Here is a 20,817-nt window from a genome sequence, read left to right as displayed (position 1 = left end):
TTTGGGCCTTTCTTCGTCTCCCAGTGTTTTCAGCAAGCTGCTAGCAGTGGTGGTGGCTCGCCTCAGGAGGGAGGGCCTTCATGTCTTTTCCTCCCTGGACGACTAGTACATCTGAGCTCACTCCCCAGATCTAGTGTTGGAGCATCTACTACCCACATGCACTCTATTGCACACCTTGGGCTTTTCCTTGAACTTCAAAAAGTCTCAGGTTTCCCAGTCCCTCCTATTTATCAGAGCAGTCTTGGACACTCGTCTGGGCAGGGCACAGCAAGCGCCACCTTTGTGCAGTCCTCTCCCTATTAGCTTTGCAGTGCTGTTGACCAGTTCCCAGCTCCTGGAGAAATTCCTCTGCAGGCTAGCTCTTTGTGCAGTAGGTATCTACTTCCACCTGGGTGCCCCCTTTGAAATTTTAGGGGTCATCGGTTAGCAGAGCACAGAGCCCTGAATTAGAAAAATGCACTTTTGAAAGCTGCTCTCCTGTGCTCTGATGTGGCGGTTGGTAGAAATATTGTCAACATTTAATTTTGATCTTGAACTTGTATAGAAACGGACACAAGTGTTCTTAACTCTTCCTCTCTATTTCTGTGGTTGCAGATCTTACTCCCACTGTCCATAAGGGTTCCTATCTCTCATTACCCTCCATTGGTATGTTGCCTGGGCTTCAGGGAAAGGCCTTCTAATTTGTGTAGTGTACATTTGCTTCCTCCCTACTCCACTAGACGTTATCATTGGGTCTAACCCACCACGCGTGCGTGTGTAACCTGTGAAAGACTTTGAACGCCCGCAAGGAAAGGAGCACTTTCCCGGACATTTATTTATGGTTAAGAAGGCCTTGTGCGACACTTTTAAATGAAGCCATGGTTCACGGTGCACATCATTTAAAAACAGTTTTTTTATGTTCATCCTCCAGTAAACCATTAAGTGCTTCAGTCCATTTTGCGCATTGTTGCACATTATAATGTCTTGTATCTGAAAAGGTTTTTCTTGGTGATTTTAATGTGCATTGGCATGAACCGCAGATGTTTTAGTTGAGAACTCTATAACTGTATTATGTTACAATTGCCTTGCATGTTGGTAGCCTCTTCTACTCACACCAGGGGAATATATTAGATTTGATTATTGCCAAACAGAAAAGGGTTCTTTGTCAGGGCCCTATTCCTATGAGCCAGTCCATACATTTCCTAATTCCTTTCTGGGTTCAGGCAGTGGTTGTCGCAGTTAATTGTAGGCCACCTTGTAGGGACTTCCTATGAAAATGAAGGGCACATGTGATGTCATCGGTGATGTCATCAATCATATTTGTGATGTCATCTTTGATGTCCTGGGTGTTAGTCTTAGCAGTGCACGGTGGTGGCGCAAGTTATGGTTGCTTAGCTTACCATAACTGGCGAATTTCAGGGGGTTTTCGGTTTTACTTGGAACCATAACGTCCCTTTAACAACGTTTTTTCACTGAATTTCATAGGTTTTTAGTAGCACAACTTAACCATAACGTCCCTTTAACAAAGTTTTTTCATTGAATTTCATAGGTTTTTATTAGTGCAACTTAACCATAACGTACCTTTAACAAAGTTTTTTCAGTGAATTCCATAGGTTTTTATTAGTGCAACTTAACCATAATGTCTACGAACATCTGACTTTATTGCAGACCTTCCAGAGAGTGCCACATGACCATAGGCTGGCACGTGGCATCATGAGGTGTCCGAGAACCCGTCCACACTTCACGATAAGATCCGTGCTTCGCGGACAGTTTGGAACTGCATTTTCTACTGATCTAGGAACTTTCAACTTCAAAATTTCCCTTGCACAGCTCCAACATCTATTCCTACTCATCCATTACCAATCTAGTACACAGTACATACTTTTAGCAAAACTGCTATTTATCTTAAAATGGAATCAGCTAATGCCATCCTTCCTCCACAAGAGACACCACCACTGCTGTAATCAAGGAGCATGAGAAACACTGCCCCCTACCTTAGAAATATCACACGTGCAACATTTTCCCCTGTCCACCTGCCCCTCCATATTAGTGTTTGGTGCCTCTTCCCTCAATTTCCTCCCCACTTTTCGTTCTAAACTCTCATGCCAAAATAAAAAAAAACATATAGACTCCATCTACTTTATATTTCTCAGTAAAGTACATAGACAACGTTTCCATTTGCATTTTGTGTTACGCTAATGGCAATATTGTAGCGTTTATCCCCCGTTCCAGGGATGGAACAGTGGATACCGGCCTGGCAGCCCAAGTTATTAGCCCAAGCGAAGCGAGGGTGGATAACGAGGTCTCCAGACCATTATACCCCCATTCCAGCCCATGTAATGGGGGATGAAGGCCATTAGCACCCTAGGTTCCCAAAGTGGGAACCCAGGGTGCTAAAAAAGATGTTTCTTCCTACACCGGGACGCCTGCCAAAATCCATTCAGACTTTACGAAAACATTTATATCTAGATCTATAATCTTTTTGCAAACTTATGTGTAGATTTGTCAAATGGCACCACATTTATAAGCCTTTACAATATTTTGGGACCCCCACTCTAATTCTGCCCCCTCTTGACAAAATCCCACCAAACTTCACAAAAACATTTATATCTAGATATATTATCAGTTTGCCAAATTAAGTGTAGATTCATCAAATGGCAGCTTATTTATAAGCCTTTACATTATTTTGGGAACCCCCTCTAATTTTGCCCCCTCTTGACAAAATGCCACCAAACTTCGCAAAAACATGTATATCTATATGTATTGTCAGTTTGCCAAATTAAGTGTATATTCGTCAAATGGCATTTCATCAACCATGTAATGCTGAGGTGTTCGCAAACGTCTCAGGACTGTTCACGAACATCCAAACTGTTGGTGGACTTTCGCGGCAAAAAACACCAGTTATTTTGCTTCTTGCAGGCATATCCCATCCCATCTTCATCACCCCTCACCCCTCCAGAGATTATTTGATAAATTTGACAAGTGCAATATTGTATTTTTTAATATGTTTTACCGCGATGTTCGCGGACACCGGCAGATGTCCGCGAATCCAAGATGGCGGGCGTTTCCAAAAATCTGATGCACTTCACGCTCTTCACCATCCAATCAGCGAACACGTCGCATGTACCTGGACATGACGCAAGCCGTTTAGCCAATCAGGACACTGACCGCGAAGCAAACAGGGAAGTGTATATCCGCAGAGCGGACATAGATATCACTAATTTTTGTGACCTACTTTTTGGTCATTTTTTTAAAAACCACTTGACGGATTGTCACCAAATTTACAAAAGCACGTTTTCGGGACCAAGCCGCTGCCCCTACCGCAAAAATCAATTTTTGGACCCCCCTTTAACTTTGCCCCCCCTGGACCAAACCTCACCAAACTTCGTAAAAAAATTCTGAGTGGGCCATATACTTTTTTTGCAAAGTTTGGTGAGGATTCGTCCAGGGGGAGCGAAGTTATAAGCCGCCCAAAAAGTGTTCTTCCTATGGGATTACCAACTTAACCATAACTACACACACACACTTATATATATATATATATATCTTTAGGGCACTGATTTTCATCAGGCAAAGTGAGTGGCACTCTTCACAGTCGTTTTAGATAAATAAAGCATCCGGATTCAAAATTGTCGTTTGGTAGAAAAAAGATTTTCTTTATTTGGATCCTTGCAACTCAGCAAGCAAAATTTAAAAGTTAAAATTACAGGCCATCAAAATGTGGCACTCCCATAGTGCAAAAAAGTGTGCGTTTTTGGGTGTTGACGCGTTTCGCGGCAAATCTCGCCGCTTGTTCACAAAAGCAAGCCCCCAACAACCAGTGAGTTTTAAAACATTAGTGCAGAGCATACGGGAAACACTGGAGATTGTTTTAGTCAAAATAAAAGAAGAACTCCCTTAGCCAATGCACATCTTGTCTGGCAAAAGCATGGTGGCCATCTTATAATGTGACAGAAGTAGTGCTTTTGACTCTTAGATGCAGCTTTTCTACACTAGACACACGAACAGTACCCCTCGTGCATCGAATATTTTAAATTGTGCTTGAGTATCCTCTGTTTTGGGGATTCCGTGCATTTTTGAGAACACAGTATCTGACATTTCAAATCTAATGTCATGTAGATGCCCAACTTGCCACAAACTTATAAACAGCCACATAGACATTTAACGGTATTTTGACACAGAGTTCTACCAAACACATGCACAATGCACTGACAGGGTTATGGGCCACCCAGTCCCAATGTGCGATTAACGCCTAGTGGCTTAATTGATCAGCATAACATTGACTTTCTCAGAAACCTTTGTATTTCATGAAATGCATATTGCACCAATAGCTATGTTGGTTAATGATCCAGTTGTCTCATCTTTGGCTTACAATCGGCAGCACAGTTCTTATACTACGCAGTGCATTGGGATCCTATGATATGTGGGTAGCGAGATGGTGCATACTTCAATGGCAGTCATTGTGATAGTGTGGCTGTCTTCATTGCTCTTCAATTAATAGGGTGCATAGTGCAAAAGGCGACAAGCGCCAAACTTTTTCTAATTTGGCAGTATAATATTATTCGTAAATAATACATTGGAATCCTTACGTGCCAACATATCGATGGACCACATCATGCAGTGGCAACAGTTTTGATGATTCCATAAGGTGCATAGTGCAAATAGCAACAAGTGCCAAACCTTTTCTGATTTAGCAGCATGGTATTGTTCATATAAAAGCCTTGGAATCCTTCAGTGCCAATATATTGGGAAACCACATCATGCAGTCATGCAGATTGTGATCATGTTCCTATCTCTGATGTTCTAAAATGTGTAAAGTGCATAGTGCAGTAGCAGCAGTATTGGTCTGCATAACAATGTATCATGACTGAAAGTTTCAGTTGGCAACGTAGTTGGCTTAGTGCAAAATTGCATTAGACTCATTAAGTGCATACATATCCATAAAGTGCAAAGTGCATTAGCAGCAATTCTTATCAGTTGCATACTTATTCCATAAAATCATTTCTGAATTTCCCATTACAAAGTGCATTGAACTGCTGCATCAAGTGTGTCTCGCACGGAACCTAATCATATAATTCTTTACCAAATTGCACATTTACTAGTTTTGTCCACTGCATTTCTTAAGGCTCCTTAAAATCCACAAGTTCCCAACATCTATGCACCACATGTTAAAAATATCAACTATCACACGTGTAAATATAAAACGAAAGAAACAATCACCAAGAAATCTGAAAAAATCATAAAAATGTTAAAATACTAGTGTCCAACTTTGACTCCTAATCACAAAGCACATTTTGGAATCTTGCAAAGTGGCATATCATAGCGGAAATTATGACATTCTGTCTTAATTCATACATTTGTTGACTCAAAAGAGGGAAGAAAATCCAGGTGGTACAGACATCGTTGACCTAAAAAAATGTACAGTTCTTCGTCTATGTTGTGCCCATGCAGGAATTTACTTTCAAAGTCTATAATGCACCTATTCTCTTTTTGTCGTAAAAGTTTTTCTTTGTTACCACCTCTGGGTCCTGTATCAATTTTGTGAATCCCAAAGAAACCAAAGCTCTCCATGTTTTTGTTATGACAATCTGCAAAGTGCTTGGCCATAGGGTAATTAGCATCACTGTTGATGATGGCTCGTACGTGCTGTTGTATGCGAGTCTTTAATTTACATTTCGTACTGCCTATGTACCATTCTTGGCAGGAACATGTGAGGACATAAACAACATATTCAGTTTCACATGTGATTTTGTCCAATATCGAAACAGTTTGGCCTGTAATGGGGTGTTTAAAAGAACCACAGTTCTTACCATACTTGCAGATGCTGCATCGAGTGCATTTGAAAAAACCCTTCTTTTGACTTAATAGCCAGCTTTTCTTGTTGGTGTCTTCTTCTTTGATCATATAACTTTGAACCAGAGAGTCTTTTATAGATCGATTTCTTCTAAAAGTTATCTGAGGGCCGGTCTTTAGGTTACTGCGAAGATCTTGGTCCACCATGAGGATTTTCCAATGGTTGTTCAGAATTCGCCTAATCGCAGGTACCTGAGTGTCAAAAGTTAGGATCAGGCGAGTACTGTCTTTTTCCGTCTTCGTCAAGTCCTTCCTCTCGGATCCTGCTATGAGACTTGATCGTTCTTTCGATCTGGCTTTGAGATACGCTCTCTCAATCACTCTCTTGGGATACAGTTGTTTTGAGAAGCCATGAGCCATAATTTTACTTTCTCTGTCGTAGGATTCCAGTGTGGTGGTGTTTCTTCTCAACCTGATAAATTCTCCATACGGAACACTCCAAATGAGGTTTTTGGGGTGTCCGCTGTTCGCATGCAGTGGTGTATTTGACCCTATAGCTTTTCTATGCAGCTCACAAGTTATCTTCTCATTCATAATTCTCACGTTGACATCGAGGAAGGTGATTAATGTGCGACTATGCGTTTCCGTGAATTGGAGATTGTTCTTGTTGAGGTTCAAATGGTTGACAAAGTCCACCCAACCCTGCTCCGGCCCTTTCCAGATAATGAAGAGATCATCAATGTATCTCAGCCATAAAATAACATTGTCTGTATATTCACGATTACTGTCTGTCCAGACTTCAAGTTCCTCCCAAACGCCCATCGTTAGATTTGCATACGATGGCGCAAAGGTGGTGCCCATAGCCGTTCCCTGCAACAGTTGGAAGAACTCATTGTTGAAGAGGAAGACGTTGTTTGTGAGGCACAGTTCAATCATTGAGAGTACCATTTGCATGTGTTCCAAATAGTTTAGGGATCTGGTGTGAAGATAATGTTGACACGCCTGTTTCCCGTACTCATGGCCAATAGATGTGTAAAGCGAAACCACATCCATACTGGCCAACAAATATTCCTTTTCCCATGGTATGTCTTCGATCCTGGATAGGAAATCCGTCGTGTCTCTTAGGTAGGACGGAAGCACAGAGACAAAAGGAAAAAGGACTTCGTCTATATACTTGGACATATTTTTCAAAGCCGACCCTATCAAACAAACAATGGGCCTCCCTGGTGGTTTTCTCATGTTCTTATGTACCTTGGGGAGAAAATAGATTGTTGGTGTAATGGAGTTAGTGGTCGATAAGAACTTGCGACTCTCTTCGGTTAATAGGCCCTTTTCTTCCCATTCTGCAAGGAACATACTGATCTTATTTTCCAATTCTTTAATGGGGTTGGTTTTGATCCTTGCATGGCATTTTTTGTCATTGAGCTGTCTATATGCCTCTCTTATATAGTCTGTTCTGTTCTGTATGACTATATTTTGCCCTTTATCAGATGGTATGATAATGTAGTTTTTTAGTTCCTGTAGATCCTGTAATGCTTGTCTATCTTGGGCTAACATATCCTTTGGGATTCACTTTTGTTCCTCATATATATATATATATATATATATATATATTTATATATATATATATATATATATATATATATATATATATACGCCCACCACACAAATCAGACGTTACAATGAAAATCAGACGTGTAAAGGCAGAAACAAAAATACAATGCTGCCTGAATTCCAGCTCAAATTAGTAAAACAAAAACAATAATGAACAAATTAAACAGAAGACAAGAAATACATACAATTGTGTCATTAACACAACTTCAAAAGAATTGCACATATATTGACAGAAAACCCCCCTTTCAGGATAGGGGACAAACAGATTTGCTATCAGTTGTGGTATACCTGCCCTTCTTTAGCAGTGTATTTATTTCTTTGGCATGTAGTCAACACGTTGTGTTTTGGCCGATCTATGACAGACGCCGTGATGCCCCCTGTGCACCTGCAAAATAGCCAGAATTGGCAGTAAACCTGTGGTTACCTGCCGCTTTCCTCCCCCCTGGGGTGAATTTTACTGTCACCATCCACAAGCCTCCATTGCTACGGTCCGAGTCCAAGGTCCTAATGTAGAGTCCGCATATGCATGTGCAATCAGTCCTACTGGCTTGAGTCCTCATGATATTGTACCAACACCCTAACGGCTGTGGTCTCAAAATACTGTTCGTTAGTGTTCACTACATCTTAAGAAAATAAGTGTCCTAGCTGAAACTGCACAAAGAAGAAACATAAAGTGAACAAACAATTCTGCGCTCCGCCATGGCAAACACCTTTGTATTTATTCTCTTCACCTGCTGATGTTTGGTCTCAGATTTCTCCCAATATACTTGCTGAAAGGTTTGACATTTTCACAGCAGGTGGCCAATGAAGAAGCTCCTATGTGCAAACAGAAATTTGGTAGAAATATTCAGCACCTGGTATCATCAGTCACTAAGAGAGTAAACACCTGATGCTAGCAGTGGAGAGCGTAAATGGCAATTTTGCAAGGTATTCACTCTTCATCCTAGTTGCTGGGAAATCTGCTCGAGGGCTTGTCCATCAACAATCACCATTACATCGATGACACCCCTTTATATGAAAAGGCTTCCTCCTTGGCTGAGGTCCATCGCCCAGGGGACTGCCTAATTTCCATAGTAGACTGGCTATCCTTGCACTCCTTGAAGCTCAACCCTCATAAAAGCTGATTCTATGCTACTTCCTTCCCCTTCCGCTTCTCACTCTCTAGTGCAATGACGGCTGACTCACTTGCCTTTTCTTGGGAGGCCACCGTATCTTGTATCTTCTCTTCATTCTTTTGGGTTCAGTTTTGAATATTTGTTACATATCTTCATACCAATATCAAAACTACCACAGAATTTGTTTTTCGTCTTATCTTTACTAAGATGCATTAAACCTTCCCCCCCAACCAGCTCCAGCGACTCAATCAGCAGCCCAAGGACTGATTATTCCAAGAGTGGATGCCAGTGGCACTCTTTTTTTCTAGACTTTCAGGCTCTACTCCTGCACATTAAAATCTGCCTGCATGCTGCAGCTTGTGTGGTATTGTGAGCCAGCAGATATGATCACCCTCCCATGTTAGTCCAACTTCACTGGCTCCTTTCCCACTTCCGCACTCAGTCTACATTTTGCCGTCTGACCTTGAAGGCACTGGTATTTGAGACTCTCTTCTATCTGAGTGATAAGCTGCATATCTCATGGGGAAGCATACCGACCTGGAGCACTGATATAAGAAGGATGGAAATTGCCCTATTAAAGCAGGAACAAAAAAAAACAACCAGGCCATCTCTGCGGCTGCGACTCTGTTCTAGAACTCGCTTCCAGGTCAGATTCAATGCTTCCTACCTTGTTCAGGTTTCGGAAGTATCTGAAAAGGCACCTAGTTAGACGAGCTTTCTCTGTGTAGGGTTTCTTGACACCCAGGCTTCTAGAAATGCAATAACTACTTTGCTGTTTTTTAAATCATATTTTGTATTCCTGATTTAATCGACCTGTGTATTTAATTTGAGGTTAAGCATACTGTTCAGCGCCCCACTGCCCTCAGGTAAGAGTACGCTTAAGACAGTTCTAGGGCATCCACCAGACCAATGAGCGGTTATTGAGAGTGAGCACTCAAGTGTCGGCGAACCCTTTGGTTTCGGCAGCTCAGGAGCGTGTGTAGCACATATTCTCCTGCGGGGGATCTTCAGATCCAGTGCTCTATAGAACTGCAGCTGCTCGGGGGTTACGCCATCTGCACTTGAACAAGCCATGCACGTTCCACAGGAAATCTTGTGTCATTGAAGCAGGAAACGCAGGAAGGAACAGCGCCTGCAGATGCTCCCTGTCCTGTACAGATAAAGCTGCTTAGAGAAAGCAGCCAGAATACAGCGCAAGGCGGGCCCTCTGGAAGAGACCGCTTTCCAACAATTTGACACAGTTTCCAATATCAAAAAGCGAAGGAACTAGCGTGCAGCAAACATCAACTCTACCGGTAATTGACGCCCCCAAGCAAATAGAATAGAAGAATTAGAAACAATTATAACCACCTCTGATCATTCGCTTAGTTGTCAATTGGGGAATATCTGAGTATCATCAGGAAATGAAGGCTAATGCACATATTTGTGTTACTGCCTTGATGAAGATTATAAGGCGGGCTCTATCAGATGCTATAATCGCATGTCCTGTGCTTTGCGTCAGCTGCTTCCCACTGCACCTTCCTTTCACCTATGTTGTTTGGTCAGTGCAGTGGGTTCTCTTGCTCCTTTCTCCTTCTGCGGCGGTGCTCCCTTCCTACACGTACCTCCCTTGCCATTTCTTTCCTATATTGAAGAACCATGGTTGCATAGGGTTAGTATAACATGATGTACACCAGAGTGCGCGATGGGCGATGGCACCAGTAGCAGAGAGCTGTATGGGCGGGCAACAGTTCCATTGCTCTTGTGAAAGGCTCTCACTTTGGGCTGGCCTATTGGCTCAGGTTGGCGGGAACAGCTGTAGGTGTTATCTTTTAAGTAAAAACAAAGAGAAATGCGCTGCCAGGAAAGCTAATGATGTATTTAGAAGTACATTCTTAAGACAACTTAAGTATGGTGGTGGAGAAATGCTAAACTTAATTCTGCTCCAGTCTACCTGACCCAATCACAGGTAGGCGAGCTCCAACTTAATGTAGTATAATAAAGTGACAGTTAGTCTTTATTTCTAAGGAATAACAGGTTTTTTAATTCCAGCAAATAAGGTTAGTCACTAGGGACAAATATATACAAACATATACCTGTGCATTTTCTTTGAAGCGCATAAAACAAAAGATATATACATTGTCATTAGTGAATATTAAACACAAGCGCATGACTGAAATGGGTAATAAATGCAAGTAATGGACATATTCAAATACAGGTTGATCTTGTTTTAAACTCTGGATCCTGTTGCTAAAGCCCTTACTGGCTAACTAAACCTCTCATAATGACAATTATGGGGTCTAATGGCCTAGGCGTGGGACAGGGGTCTACGTAGGACACAGCTGCACAATTTCTGGCTGTGTCACCACACTGCTGTGTTCCAAAAGTGTTCAACAGCTGACTGTACGTTTCGGCGGCTAGATTGTTCATGTTCTGCCTTCCTCAGGACCAAGAAAGATAAAAAGGCGACCTCCGAGGACCAAATAAACGTAAAATCAGATCACTGCATGGTGTGATATTCTCACAGCACCAGCGTGACCCTTTATTAAAACATGCACCACATGCCCAAAAAAAAGTGCCTCGTAAAACCTCCACCAAAAACTGAGAATACAAATAGGACATCAGTGCCTGCATTGGGTTATTGGCTTGCTTTAGAGTTTCCTATATGGAATGGGAGAGGGCACCCCACAGGTAACGCACTCACCCTCTGTACTCTAAGGGGTGCTTCTTCTTGTTGGAGAGGGCTCTGGACCTCTTCGCTAAAGGCCATGGCTAGTGGCCCTTGAAGAAACTATCGTATAACAAAACCCTTGAAATTCATTGAAAAAAACTTTAGTTAAGGGACAGTGAAGGTGATCAAATTTAACGCAACAAAACCCTTGAAATTCAGTGGATGTGGCCACATACAGATGCTTTTCAATCTGGAGGACACGCGACCGGGCACAGGAGTAAGTGTCAAGTCCATAGTTCCATTTACTCCATATAGCCCTCCATCTATCCCTCTTAAACCACCCAATGTTTGTGGAGCAGATGTAAGACTGGTGGTTGAGGCTGACAGAGTGCACGAGTGAAGTCCAGTGCAGAGGAGGGAGTTACTCGTGCACCCCGTCATGCGCAGCATGCTCCGGTCACATTGCCTTGCAGGGGATGGCATCCCGGTGGTGTAGCGGAAAGGGTACCATGCTGCTAGGAGTACTGCAATCACTGCAGTGAGTGACCTGGGCTTTTCATGTTTGAGGAAGCAGCATCACAGAGCAACGTGTTTTGGGGATCTATGGTAGGACATCCTCACTGTGGCCTCTCTATCTGATGGTAGGGTTCAGGGTTCTAAGGAGGCCAGGTCTGTTTTTCCGACCTCTGGAAATCTACTATCACAGGGAAGGATGGGTGGGCGGCAGCAGCGGCGAGTGGGTGGCAGGCAAGTTGTTTTAGAGAGAGCTCTCCTTCCAGGACTTTCCAGGACTGTATACCTCTCTCTCTGTAACCTCTGTGGGCACGCTCAAAGAAGCAGCTAGTCCGATGATAGTAGCGCATAATTGTACAGACTACAGGACATGTGCGGAATTGCATACATACTATAGGGAGCTCTAGTTCAGTGGGTGGACAGAAAGGGTTGCGTTGGAATGTTTCCCCAACTCGTGTGAGCCAAATAATACATTGATACCTTCATAAGCACTGCAAAAAGTGCACGTTTTATGTGTGATTAGTTTAAATAAAGGGTTCAGTGTTTGCCTTTTCGAAATTAACAGCGCACAGTTAAGTTGCAAAGCCCATTACATTTTGTGTTTGTGCTGGCTTGGTACAATTTCCACAAGTACAAAATAATGCCATGTATATTGTGGTACCGAACCTAACCTCAGTGGAAAATATTTACTCACTTTTATAAGCTTTGACTGATGATTTGGCAAGTACACTTATGCCTTTTATTTTAATTATGATGAAAGGTGCCAAGAATGAGGTCAAGGCAAGTCCCGTAACATGTGTTTTTTTCAGTGGGGCACGAAAAACCCTTGCCGAGATCTTGTATTCCATGCTGCAGCATACCAGGCAAAGGACTGGCATGTTAAAGTGTGCAATTGTATCGTTTGTGACTCGGCTTGTCTCAAAGCCTCTGTGTTCTGCCTACTACCATTCCCATGTATTAAGCACCAAGATGTGCTTCCGTCAATAGTGAGTGGTAAACATAGCATCCCATCGGATCGAAATCAGATGACTGTCCTTTTAACATTCTATACAGTTCAGTCCATTGTCCATTACCCATTGATGACGTCATGGAGACAGGGGCCCAACAAAACCTACATTTCGTGGGAGGGGGGCTAACTGGTGATGGGAGGGCCTACTTTAGAAAATGGGCATGGCAAACTTGGAGGCTCCACCCCCCTCTATTCTACCCCAAGGGTTGTCTGGCATGGGGCCCAAGTATCAAATGTTCATGTTAATTTTGAAGGTTATTTGTACCACGCACTGTCACCACCGGAGTGGTCCCCTGTTGCTCTGCCGGATTTGAAAAGGACAGTGTGAAACAGGGAGGGTGTGGGAGTGGTTAGAAGGATGCAGTGGGAATAGGAAAGTGAGATATGATGTTCTGTTGGCAGCTTCAGTTCGGTTTTGCACCGTTCACTGTGCTTAGGTGCGATTTCCGTGTTTGAGCGATTACCATGAGTTGTTGTGCAGGGTTATGTGTTTGTATGTTGTTGCAGTGTGGTGAAGTATGTGCAGATTGCTGTGCAGAGATGTGGTCTTCAGAGTTTCTGTAGAAGTGTTTGCGGAAAGATGAGGTTTTAGTATTGGGTTAGCAGGGTTTTTACCCTACCTCTTTGCTTTGGTTTCTGTGGTTGATATCTATGACCGCCCTGTGTACTTTGATTTTGTTTGGCATCTTAGTCGGCAGGCACGTTGCGGTGTGGTACTTGTCCTCTGTAGCAATCTAGCGGTATGTAGACATGGGTGGTGGCTGTGTGTTCCCCCTCCCCATCCTAGGGTTACAGATGGTTCGGTTAGGAAGGTTATGGGTCCCTCCCTTGACGTCTAGTGGGGGTCCCTGGCCTATTGTGGCATTCTTCTGTAAACTTGGCGGTGTGTGTGCATGAGAGGTCGAAAACGTCTTCCCTACGCAATCAATGGATTCTGGGTCCCTCCCTGGGCTTCCTGTTTCTGCCAGAATGTATGGTTCCTACTCGTTCCCTTCTGATTCTGGGGTGAAGAGTCAAGTTTGTAGTCGTTTTCTGAATTCCAGATGATCCCTTGTATTGCATATGCTTTTTGGTAGGCAATTCTATGTTTTTGGAGCCAGGTGTGAGAAAGATGCTGCTCGGAATTTTCTTTTATTGTATAGTTTTGGTTGTAGGTGAATCTCGTAGGTTAATCTGAGTGGTCTTGCTGGATGGTAGATGGTTATGTTCTTCTTTAGGAACTCTGCTCCTCGGCTGTGGATTGCTCTGTGCGTTATGCACATTGTTTTGAACCCTATTTGCTGTTTTATCGGTATTTAGTGTAGTATTTTCAGTGCTTGGCTAATGTGTTCTATTTGTGGTCATTTGAGCAGGAGTCTGGCCGCTGCATTTTGGATACGCTGCAGCTTCTTTATTGGCGTTCCGGCATTCCTAGGTATAGACTGTTGGCATAGTCTACTCTGGACATGATGATGGTGTTTTGTGGGTGAAGGAGAGGAATGGTAGGATCCTTTTTACTGTGTGCAGGAGGAAGAAGCATTTCTTAATTATAGCATTTACTTGTGGCTCAAGTGTTAGTTCATTGTCCATTTGGATTCCAAGTTTTTTTTTACTGTTGTTGATGGTGTTGGTGCTGTTCCTAGTTCTGTTGGCCATCTGGTGTAGTGGCTGTTTTTCCTGTTTTTCGATATAACCACTATTTCTGTTTTGCCAGGTTTGAGTTTGAGGTTGTTTGTGTTCATCCAGCCGTAGAGTTCTTGTAGACATTCTTGCAGGTTTGTGTTTTCTTCGTGTGTGTTTTGTACTTTGTAGATGATCTGTGTGTCATCAGCGTAGTTGTAGAATGTGAGGCCATGTCTTTTAATGAGCTTGATGAGTGGAGCCAGGTATATGTTGAAGAGCAGTGGAGATGGGAAGGATCCTTGTGGTACTCCACAGGTGGATTCCCTTGGGGTGGATTTGAATGGTTTGATCCAGACGGCTTCTGTTCTTTCTGTTAGGAAAGATTTAATCCAGAGTAAAGCTAAGTTGGTGATTCCTATTTCTTCCAATCTGCTGACGAGGATGTCATGGTTGACTGTGTCAAATGCTGCTATGGGATCCAGAAGTATTAGAGCTGCGCTTGTGTCTGCGTTAGCCTTTAGACGGTCCCAGATTGAGAGCAGCGCCGTTTCTGTTCCTCTCATCGGTCTGAAGTCTACATATGCCTGGTCCAGCAGAAGGTGTTCTTCTATGTAATCTTGTATCGTTCTATATACGTAGGTTTCGAATAGTTTCTCTGGATAGGGGATGTTTCAGATGGGTCTGTAGTTGTCAAGGTCTTCCACATTGCCTGCTGTGTCCTTGAGGAGCGGTTTGATGTATGCCAATTTGAATGATTGCGGTACTTTCCCTGTTGAAAGTGATTGGTTGAAATGTTTTTTGTAGTATTCCATGGGTGTTCCTTGTGTAAGGATTGATTTGTGTATGTATTGCGGGCAGTGATCCATGGGGAGCCGGTTTTGTTGTGGTTTCTTACCTGCTTGACGAATGTCAAATGGTAGCAGCCCAGCATTACACATAAGCGCACACACAATTACACATTCACTCACTCATTTACACATCCCATTTACCATACAGTCGCTCATTTACATGCACACCCAGCCCCCATACATCATACACTCATTCACTCACACTCACACACACATTACATACACACTCCTTGCACACATACATACACAATGAGCTAATATGCACTGCTAGTTTCAGAAAAGACTTTCCTCACATCTCTCCCTAACAAAAAGAAAGTGTGCACATCAGCCCCTTACCCTCAGATGTGAAAGAACGTATAATGTTTGCACACATCCGTGGGGAGGGGGCTGATGTGTCCATTTGATTTTTGTTAGGCATAGAGGTGAGGGAAGCCTTTCTTGAAACTAGCAGCATTAAGGTTTTGCTGTGTTTGTGCAAATACATTTTTCTGTACAAACACAGTAAAACTTTTAAGTCTCCTGTTTCATGAAGGGCTCCTGTCCCCTTTCTGACTAACAGAAAAGTATGGCGTGCAACGCCATTGAGCAAATCGGGATATAGCCCCGCCCCTCAGCTCAACTTTCGGGGGGCTGAAGCCCGATTATGATATGAAATGATATTTTATTCATATCGTGCTCATACACAAGTGTTTCAGAGCGTGACCAGGCAAAGGGAGGGGAACAAAGGAGAAATAAAAAAAACAACGATCTTACTAGGCCCAGTGACATTTAAAGAAGGCAAGTGCATGGGAAAGAGGAAAGTGGAAAGTGCAAGGAGGGGTGGGATGGAAAGTGCGGAACATAGGACAGAACAGAATAAATAATAATAAGTACAATAAATAAAGGCGATAAACAGTGTTAGTGCAGCCAGCAAGTGTCAAAGTGCTAGGTTAGTCAGATAGGGTGTATCTGATAAGTACAGAAGAAAAGTGGGTGGGGGTCTATATGCAGGGGTGGCCCGAAGGCAGTGTAGGAGGGTGGCAGGGTGAGCAGATACGTGGGCCCGAAGGACAGAGGGTGGCCAGGTACCGAGAGATCAGGGCAGATCAGCAGGAGAGAAGAGAGGCAAAGGCAGAAGCAAAGAGGAAGGTCTTGAGCTGCTTCCGGAACCAGAGATGGTTCTCCCCAAGTTTCAAGATGGCAGGCAGGCTGTTCCAAAGGGAGGGCCCAGCCGAGGACAGAGATCTACCCCCAGCTTGTTTCTTTGAAAAGCAACTGATTTTGAGGGAGTTTGAGGTAGAGGAGCTAAGGGCTTGAGATGAGAGGTATTTACAGAGAGATAGTTGAAGGTATTTTGGACCTAGGCCCCAGAAAGCCCTGTGGACAATGCAGAGGATTTAAAAAGTAATCCTTACATCCACTGGGAGCCAATGAAGGGATTTAAGAGCTGGAGAGATACGATCCCAGGGCTTGAGGCCAAGGACAAGGCTTGCAGTGCTGTTCTGGATTAGTTGTAAAGGGCAGAGAGTGAAGACAGGTAGATTTAGAAAGAGGCTGTTACAGTAGTCCAACCTAGAGAGAACCAGAGCTTGTGAGACAGTGAGCTTCTGAGGGAAGGAGAGGAAAGGCAGAGTACCTTTAAGGATATGCAGTAAGAAGTTCGACTTTTTAGAGACGTCACAGATGTGTGCAGAGAAGGAAAGTGTGGAATCAAAGATGACCCTGAGTTTCTTAGCCTCGTAGGTAGGGGTAAGGTGAGGGCCAATGGAGGCAGGCCAGAGAGTGAGGGCGAGGGATGGTGAAGGTGTACCAATGAGGAGGATCTCAGTCTTGTTGGCATTAGCTCAATGGCGTTGCGTCCCTGCATGGAGAACAAGGACTGTGTCAGCGTGTTTCAACTTTTTCAGTTGAAATGGCCCGTGGGGCCTGATCAGCTGCCCCCATGTTAACAGGCTTATCAAAAAACAAAATTATTCTTTAATTCAGTACATTAAATGTGTGCTTTTTTAGCATGCAAATTACACGCTGCTTTCAGGCTGCCACCTCCTTCAAGCCTCCTGCAGTATCCAGCAGCGTTCTTATTGCCTTTTTTACTCCGGTTTCGCGTTCATTAGCATCTTGCTGACAAAGAGCTCAACAACTTTTAAGTGGACATTTAGGGCCTGATTCACAGAACGTTTTCCTATGGGATTGCGCCATTATGAAACGCTTCTGTGAATCAGGCCCTTAGTGTTTCGGCTCCACAATGGCTGCCTGTCCCATGATCATTTCCAGCTATTAACCCCTTCCCTGCATTTCTTTAAGTCTCCATTATATTCTTTGCAGCCCACCAATCCCTCAGACTTATTTTCCCAACTTGTAGGTAAGGCGTTACCCCAGAAATCTTTTTGAAATGGGCCCTCACGACCACATACTCAGCTTCAGCTGGCCCTGATGGGGAGTGCGCGGTTGCGCTTTCGTTTCTGCCCTCTTGTTGATGCGCTACAATCATAAACGGCCGATACATGTAAATATGCATGCATGTGCAGTAATTACCTTAATGTTAAAATGGCTTTTGTTCTCTTGTAGGAGCGATTCCAGGTGAAGAATCCGCCACACACGTATATCCAGAAACTCAAGGGGTATCTTGATCCGGCAGTAACCAGGAAGGTATGAGGTTCTATGCTTTTCCCGGTAATGTTATTGCTTCAGTGTGCAAAGCCTTCCTTCCTCTTTGCAGTTCAGAATAACCTCTACGAGTTGCCAATAGAAAATCAGAGCTGGGCTCATCGACCTACCAAATGATAGATCCAGACTTGGTTTTTAGAATCGGCTGAAAATATGCAAATAACCGCTACTGCAATACGTTTTATGACAAATTGTCAACATACAAATTCACAGTGAATATCCCAAAAGCCAGACTAGATTTCACTCTGGTGTATCGCTAAGCCCAGCCAGCCCTATAGAAAAGGGAGGGTGGTTGGAATGTTACACCATATTTGGGTATGACACATGAGGTGTGTTGCAGCTTGTCTAGACGTGTCAGAGTGGGGTGTTCTAAGCTGCGTGGTTCTCTGTGGAGCAGGCTTAAGACCATGGCCGACATTGACAGGGGAGGGAGCAGCGCCATTGTGCTGCTAGTCACCCCATCTGTACTCATATCCTGTGTTGGTGTTTTTTACACATTTTTTTCACAAGGCCAGAGGACGCAGGCTGTTCTTATTCCCCATGGCTCCTCTCATGCCTGCCACCCGAACAGTCCTTGCCTTGTAATCGGCTGTGGTTGCTGCCTCATGGTCAATCTGCAGACTCCTGGGAACATTCTGCGAACTCTCCCGCCAGTCAAGGACACAGGATCAGCTGTAGTGGTCTTCATTATTAAGGCATGTTAGGGTAATACCTTGCTTAGAGGTCAGTTTCAGGCATGTGCGCCTTAGTCTGTAGCTCAGCTATACTAGAAATATATAGGACTTGATAAGTATATGGCAAGAGTCAACAACATGCGGTTGTCCTGGTGTTGTGAACTACGACTCCCATGGTCCCCCACCATTGAGTACACTCACTGGCTAGAGCTCATGGGAGCTGTGTTTGCAGACACCTGGTGTATGATAATTACAGTAGCTTTTAATCTGTGCTATCAAAGGCACTTATTACTTGTATTCTATTAGCACTATTAGCCCAAAAATGAGTACTCTTGCGTGTGGGTATTTATTTCATACCCTGGACTCCGTGTTGTGAAATGAAGAGGAGGGTTTTACGCCCTCATTACGAGTTCAGTGGTGTGGGAAAAATCAGCAGTAATGCAGCTGCATTAACACACCGCCGAACTACGAGTTTAGATGTAAGGTGGAAGGAAAACCTCCAACAAAAAGCTGGAAGTAAACCCCCCATTTTACTGCCAAAACTCTGCAAAATCGGCAGAATTACTGCCGGCAGTAATTCTGGCAAAATTCTAAAGGAGTCCTACGGACTCCATAAATGGGGACCTAAACCTCCTACCGCCACTTGTAATCCAGTGGTAATTCTGCCGGACCAAGTGACAGTAACAGTAAATCTGTTTGGTGGTATTCTGGTAGATGTACCACCAAAACACTGCCAAACTTGTAATTCAGCCCTAATGACATGGCTCGCATTCCACGTCTTACATTCTGACTGCTCCGTGACTTTGCCCCAGAAGAGGTATTTCTCCTGTACATCAGGCCTTTATTCCACCAGCAACAAACATTCAGATAAGAATAGCCAGCAAGGTACCCTTGTGTGATAAGTGACAACTTTGTGCATGTAAACAGTGGTAACAGCAAAGGATAATTGACCTCATAGAGAGGTTTAGTCCTATCCTTGCACTTTGCCGCCCTATAATGGACTATATCAGGGTACGAAAGGGCCGGGCGCTATTTAGCTTCTGCCTCTACCTTAGCAGAGCCTGGTGTGTTTAAAACCAACAGTCACCAGCAGCTAGTTTTAGCTTCCCAGGCCAGCTGGCGACTTACAAACATTACGAATAGAAATACTATGTCACCGCGCTGGCGCAGTAATATTTTTTTTAAAACATATAAGTCATGAGGGTAACACAGTCAACACGTGTTTCGACCCTCTAGGTTTTTATCTAGGCTGTACACACATTATATGCACCATTGAGGTGTGTTGATAAATCAAACATGAAAACATTTGTAAAAATAAGACACATCACGTCATGAATACAAACAGAACATGAAAGGAAAATGATTGAAAAACATCAAATTGAACACTGAAAAAAACTTCCCCATGAACACATACAGAAAACAACAATGGAAGAAAGAAATGACAACAAATATAAGAACACATTAGTATGATTATTCAGGGGCTGGGGATCAATTACAAAAGCAAGAGAAGGGGAAAACAAATAGATATTGGCCCCATTAGTGACATCCAGTAGGATAAGAAGTATGCCAGATATAGGCACCAACTGATGTCAATGTAGAAAAGTGCCACACAGGCCAGAGAAATTGCCATCCAATTGAAAAAGGCAGTGAGAATAATGTTTATGAAAAACATGCTAACGTACCTAAAACCAATGTGTGCAAATGTGATACAGTGCCACACAAGCTTTAAACGATTGCAGACATTTGGAGAAGCCAATAATGACCATGTTGAAGAAAAACATGCTACCACACATTGGGGGTGCACATAGGAACCCATACATATCAAGGGGAACCCAAACTAATGGAATCACAAAAAAAACAGCAATTGAACAATCACCTCATCGATCCAGATCGCAACTAATAACTGGAAAGTCAAACGAACCACAATGTAATCGAGGACCATAATAAGAGTTCAATAGCACTAGAAAGACCACTGGGGCACGTGAACATTGATAAAGTATCCGCTACAGTGACTTTTTCCAAAAAATGATGGCCAGGTAATTTCCTCAAAATCCAAGACTTGGATCACTAGTATTCCTTGAGCCATGAAAACGGATTTAAATTAAGTAAAGCATAAGACCTACCTTGCACTGCCCATAAAGCTTCTGAAAAACGATCACTTAAAACGTTACCTGTTGCGCAGGAAAGCACATTGATACTTGCTATACAGCGATTTCTCTAAAACAATTGAAAAAGCTTTATGTAACATACATTAGGTGTGACGCTATTGTCATGCATCTGTTATCACAGAAAACCACATATAACTTACGGTTCGCTGTTTCTAGCGTTGTTGAACAGCCTTTCAACAAAGAGATGCAGATCAGCTTTCGCGTCC

At 43.3% G+C, this 20,817-nt stretch overlaps 1 protein-coding gene across 14 annotated transcripts in view; it reads left to right on the top strand.

Moving 5' to 3' along the window:
* FMNL2 (formin like 2) overlaps positions 1–20,817 on the top strand; it is a 798,413-nt gene that overhangs the window by 414,735 nt on the left and 362,861 nt on the right. For all 14 annotated transcript variants that reach the window (XR_011274735.1, XM_069616442.1, XM_069616437.1 and 11 more), the window contains exon 3: positions 17,671–17,751. Coding sequence is in view for 13 of the 14 variants with exons in the window: in XM_069616442.1 (XP_069472543.1) it covers positions 17,671–17,751 (81 nt within the window). In the remaining variant the exon portion in view is untranslated. The remainder of the gene's footprint in view (positions 1–17,670; positions 17,752–20,817) is intronic.

The sequence above is a fragment of the Ambystoma mexicanum genome, chromosome 9 (genome assembly GCF_040938575.1).
Source record: "Ambystoma mexicanum isolate Mex_15411 chromosome 9, UKY_AmexF1_1, whole genome shotgun sequence".
Lineage (NCBI taxonomy): Eukaryota > Metazoa > Chordata > Amphibia > Caudata > Ambystomatidae > Ambystoma > Ambystoma mexicanum.
The sequence above is the reverse complement of the archived record's forward strand: the minus strand, read 5'-3'. Positions and strand labels throughout refer to the sequence as shown.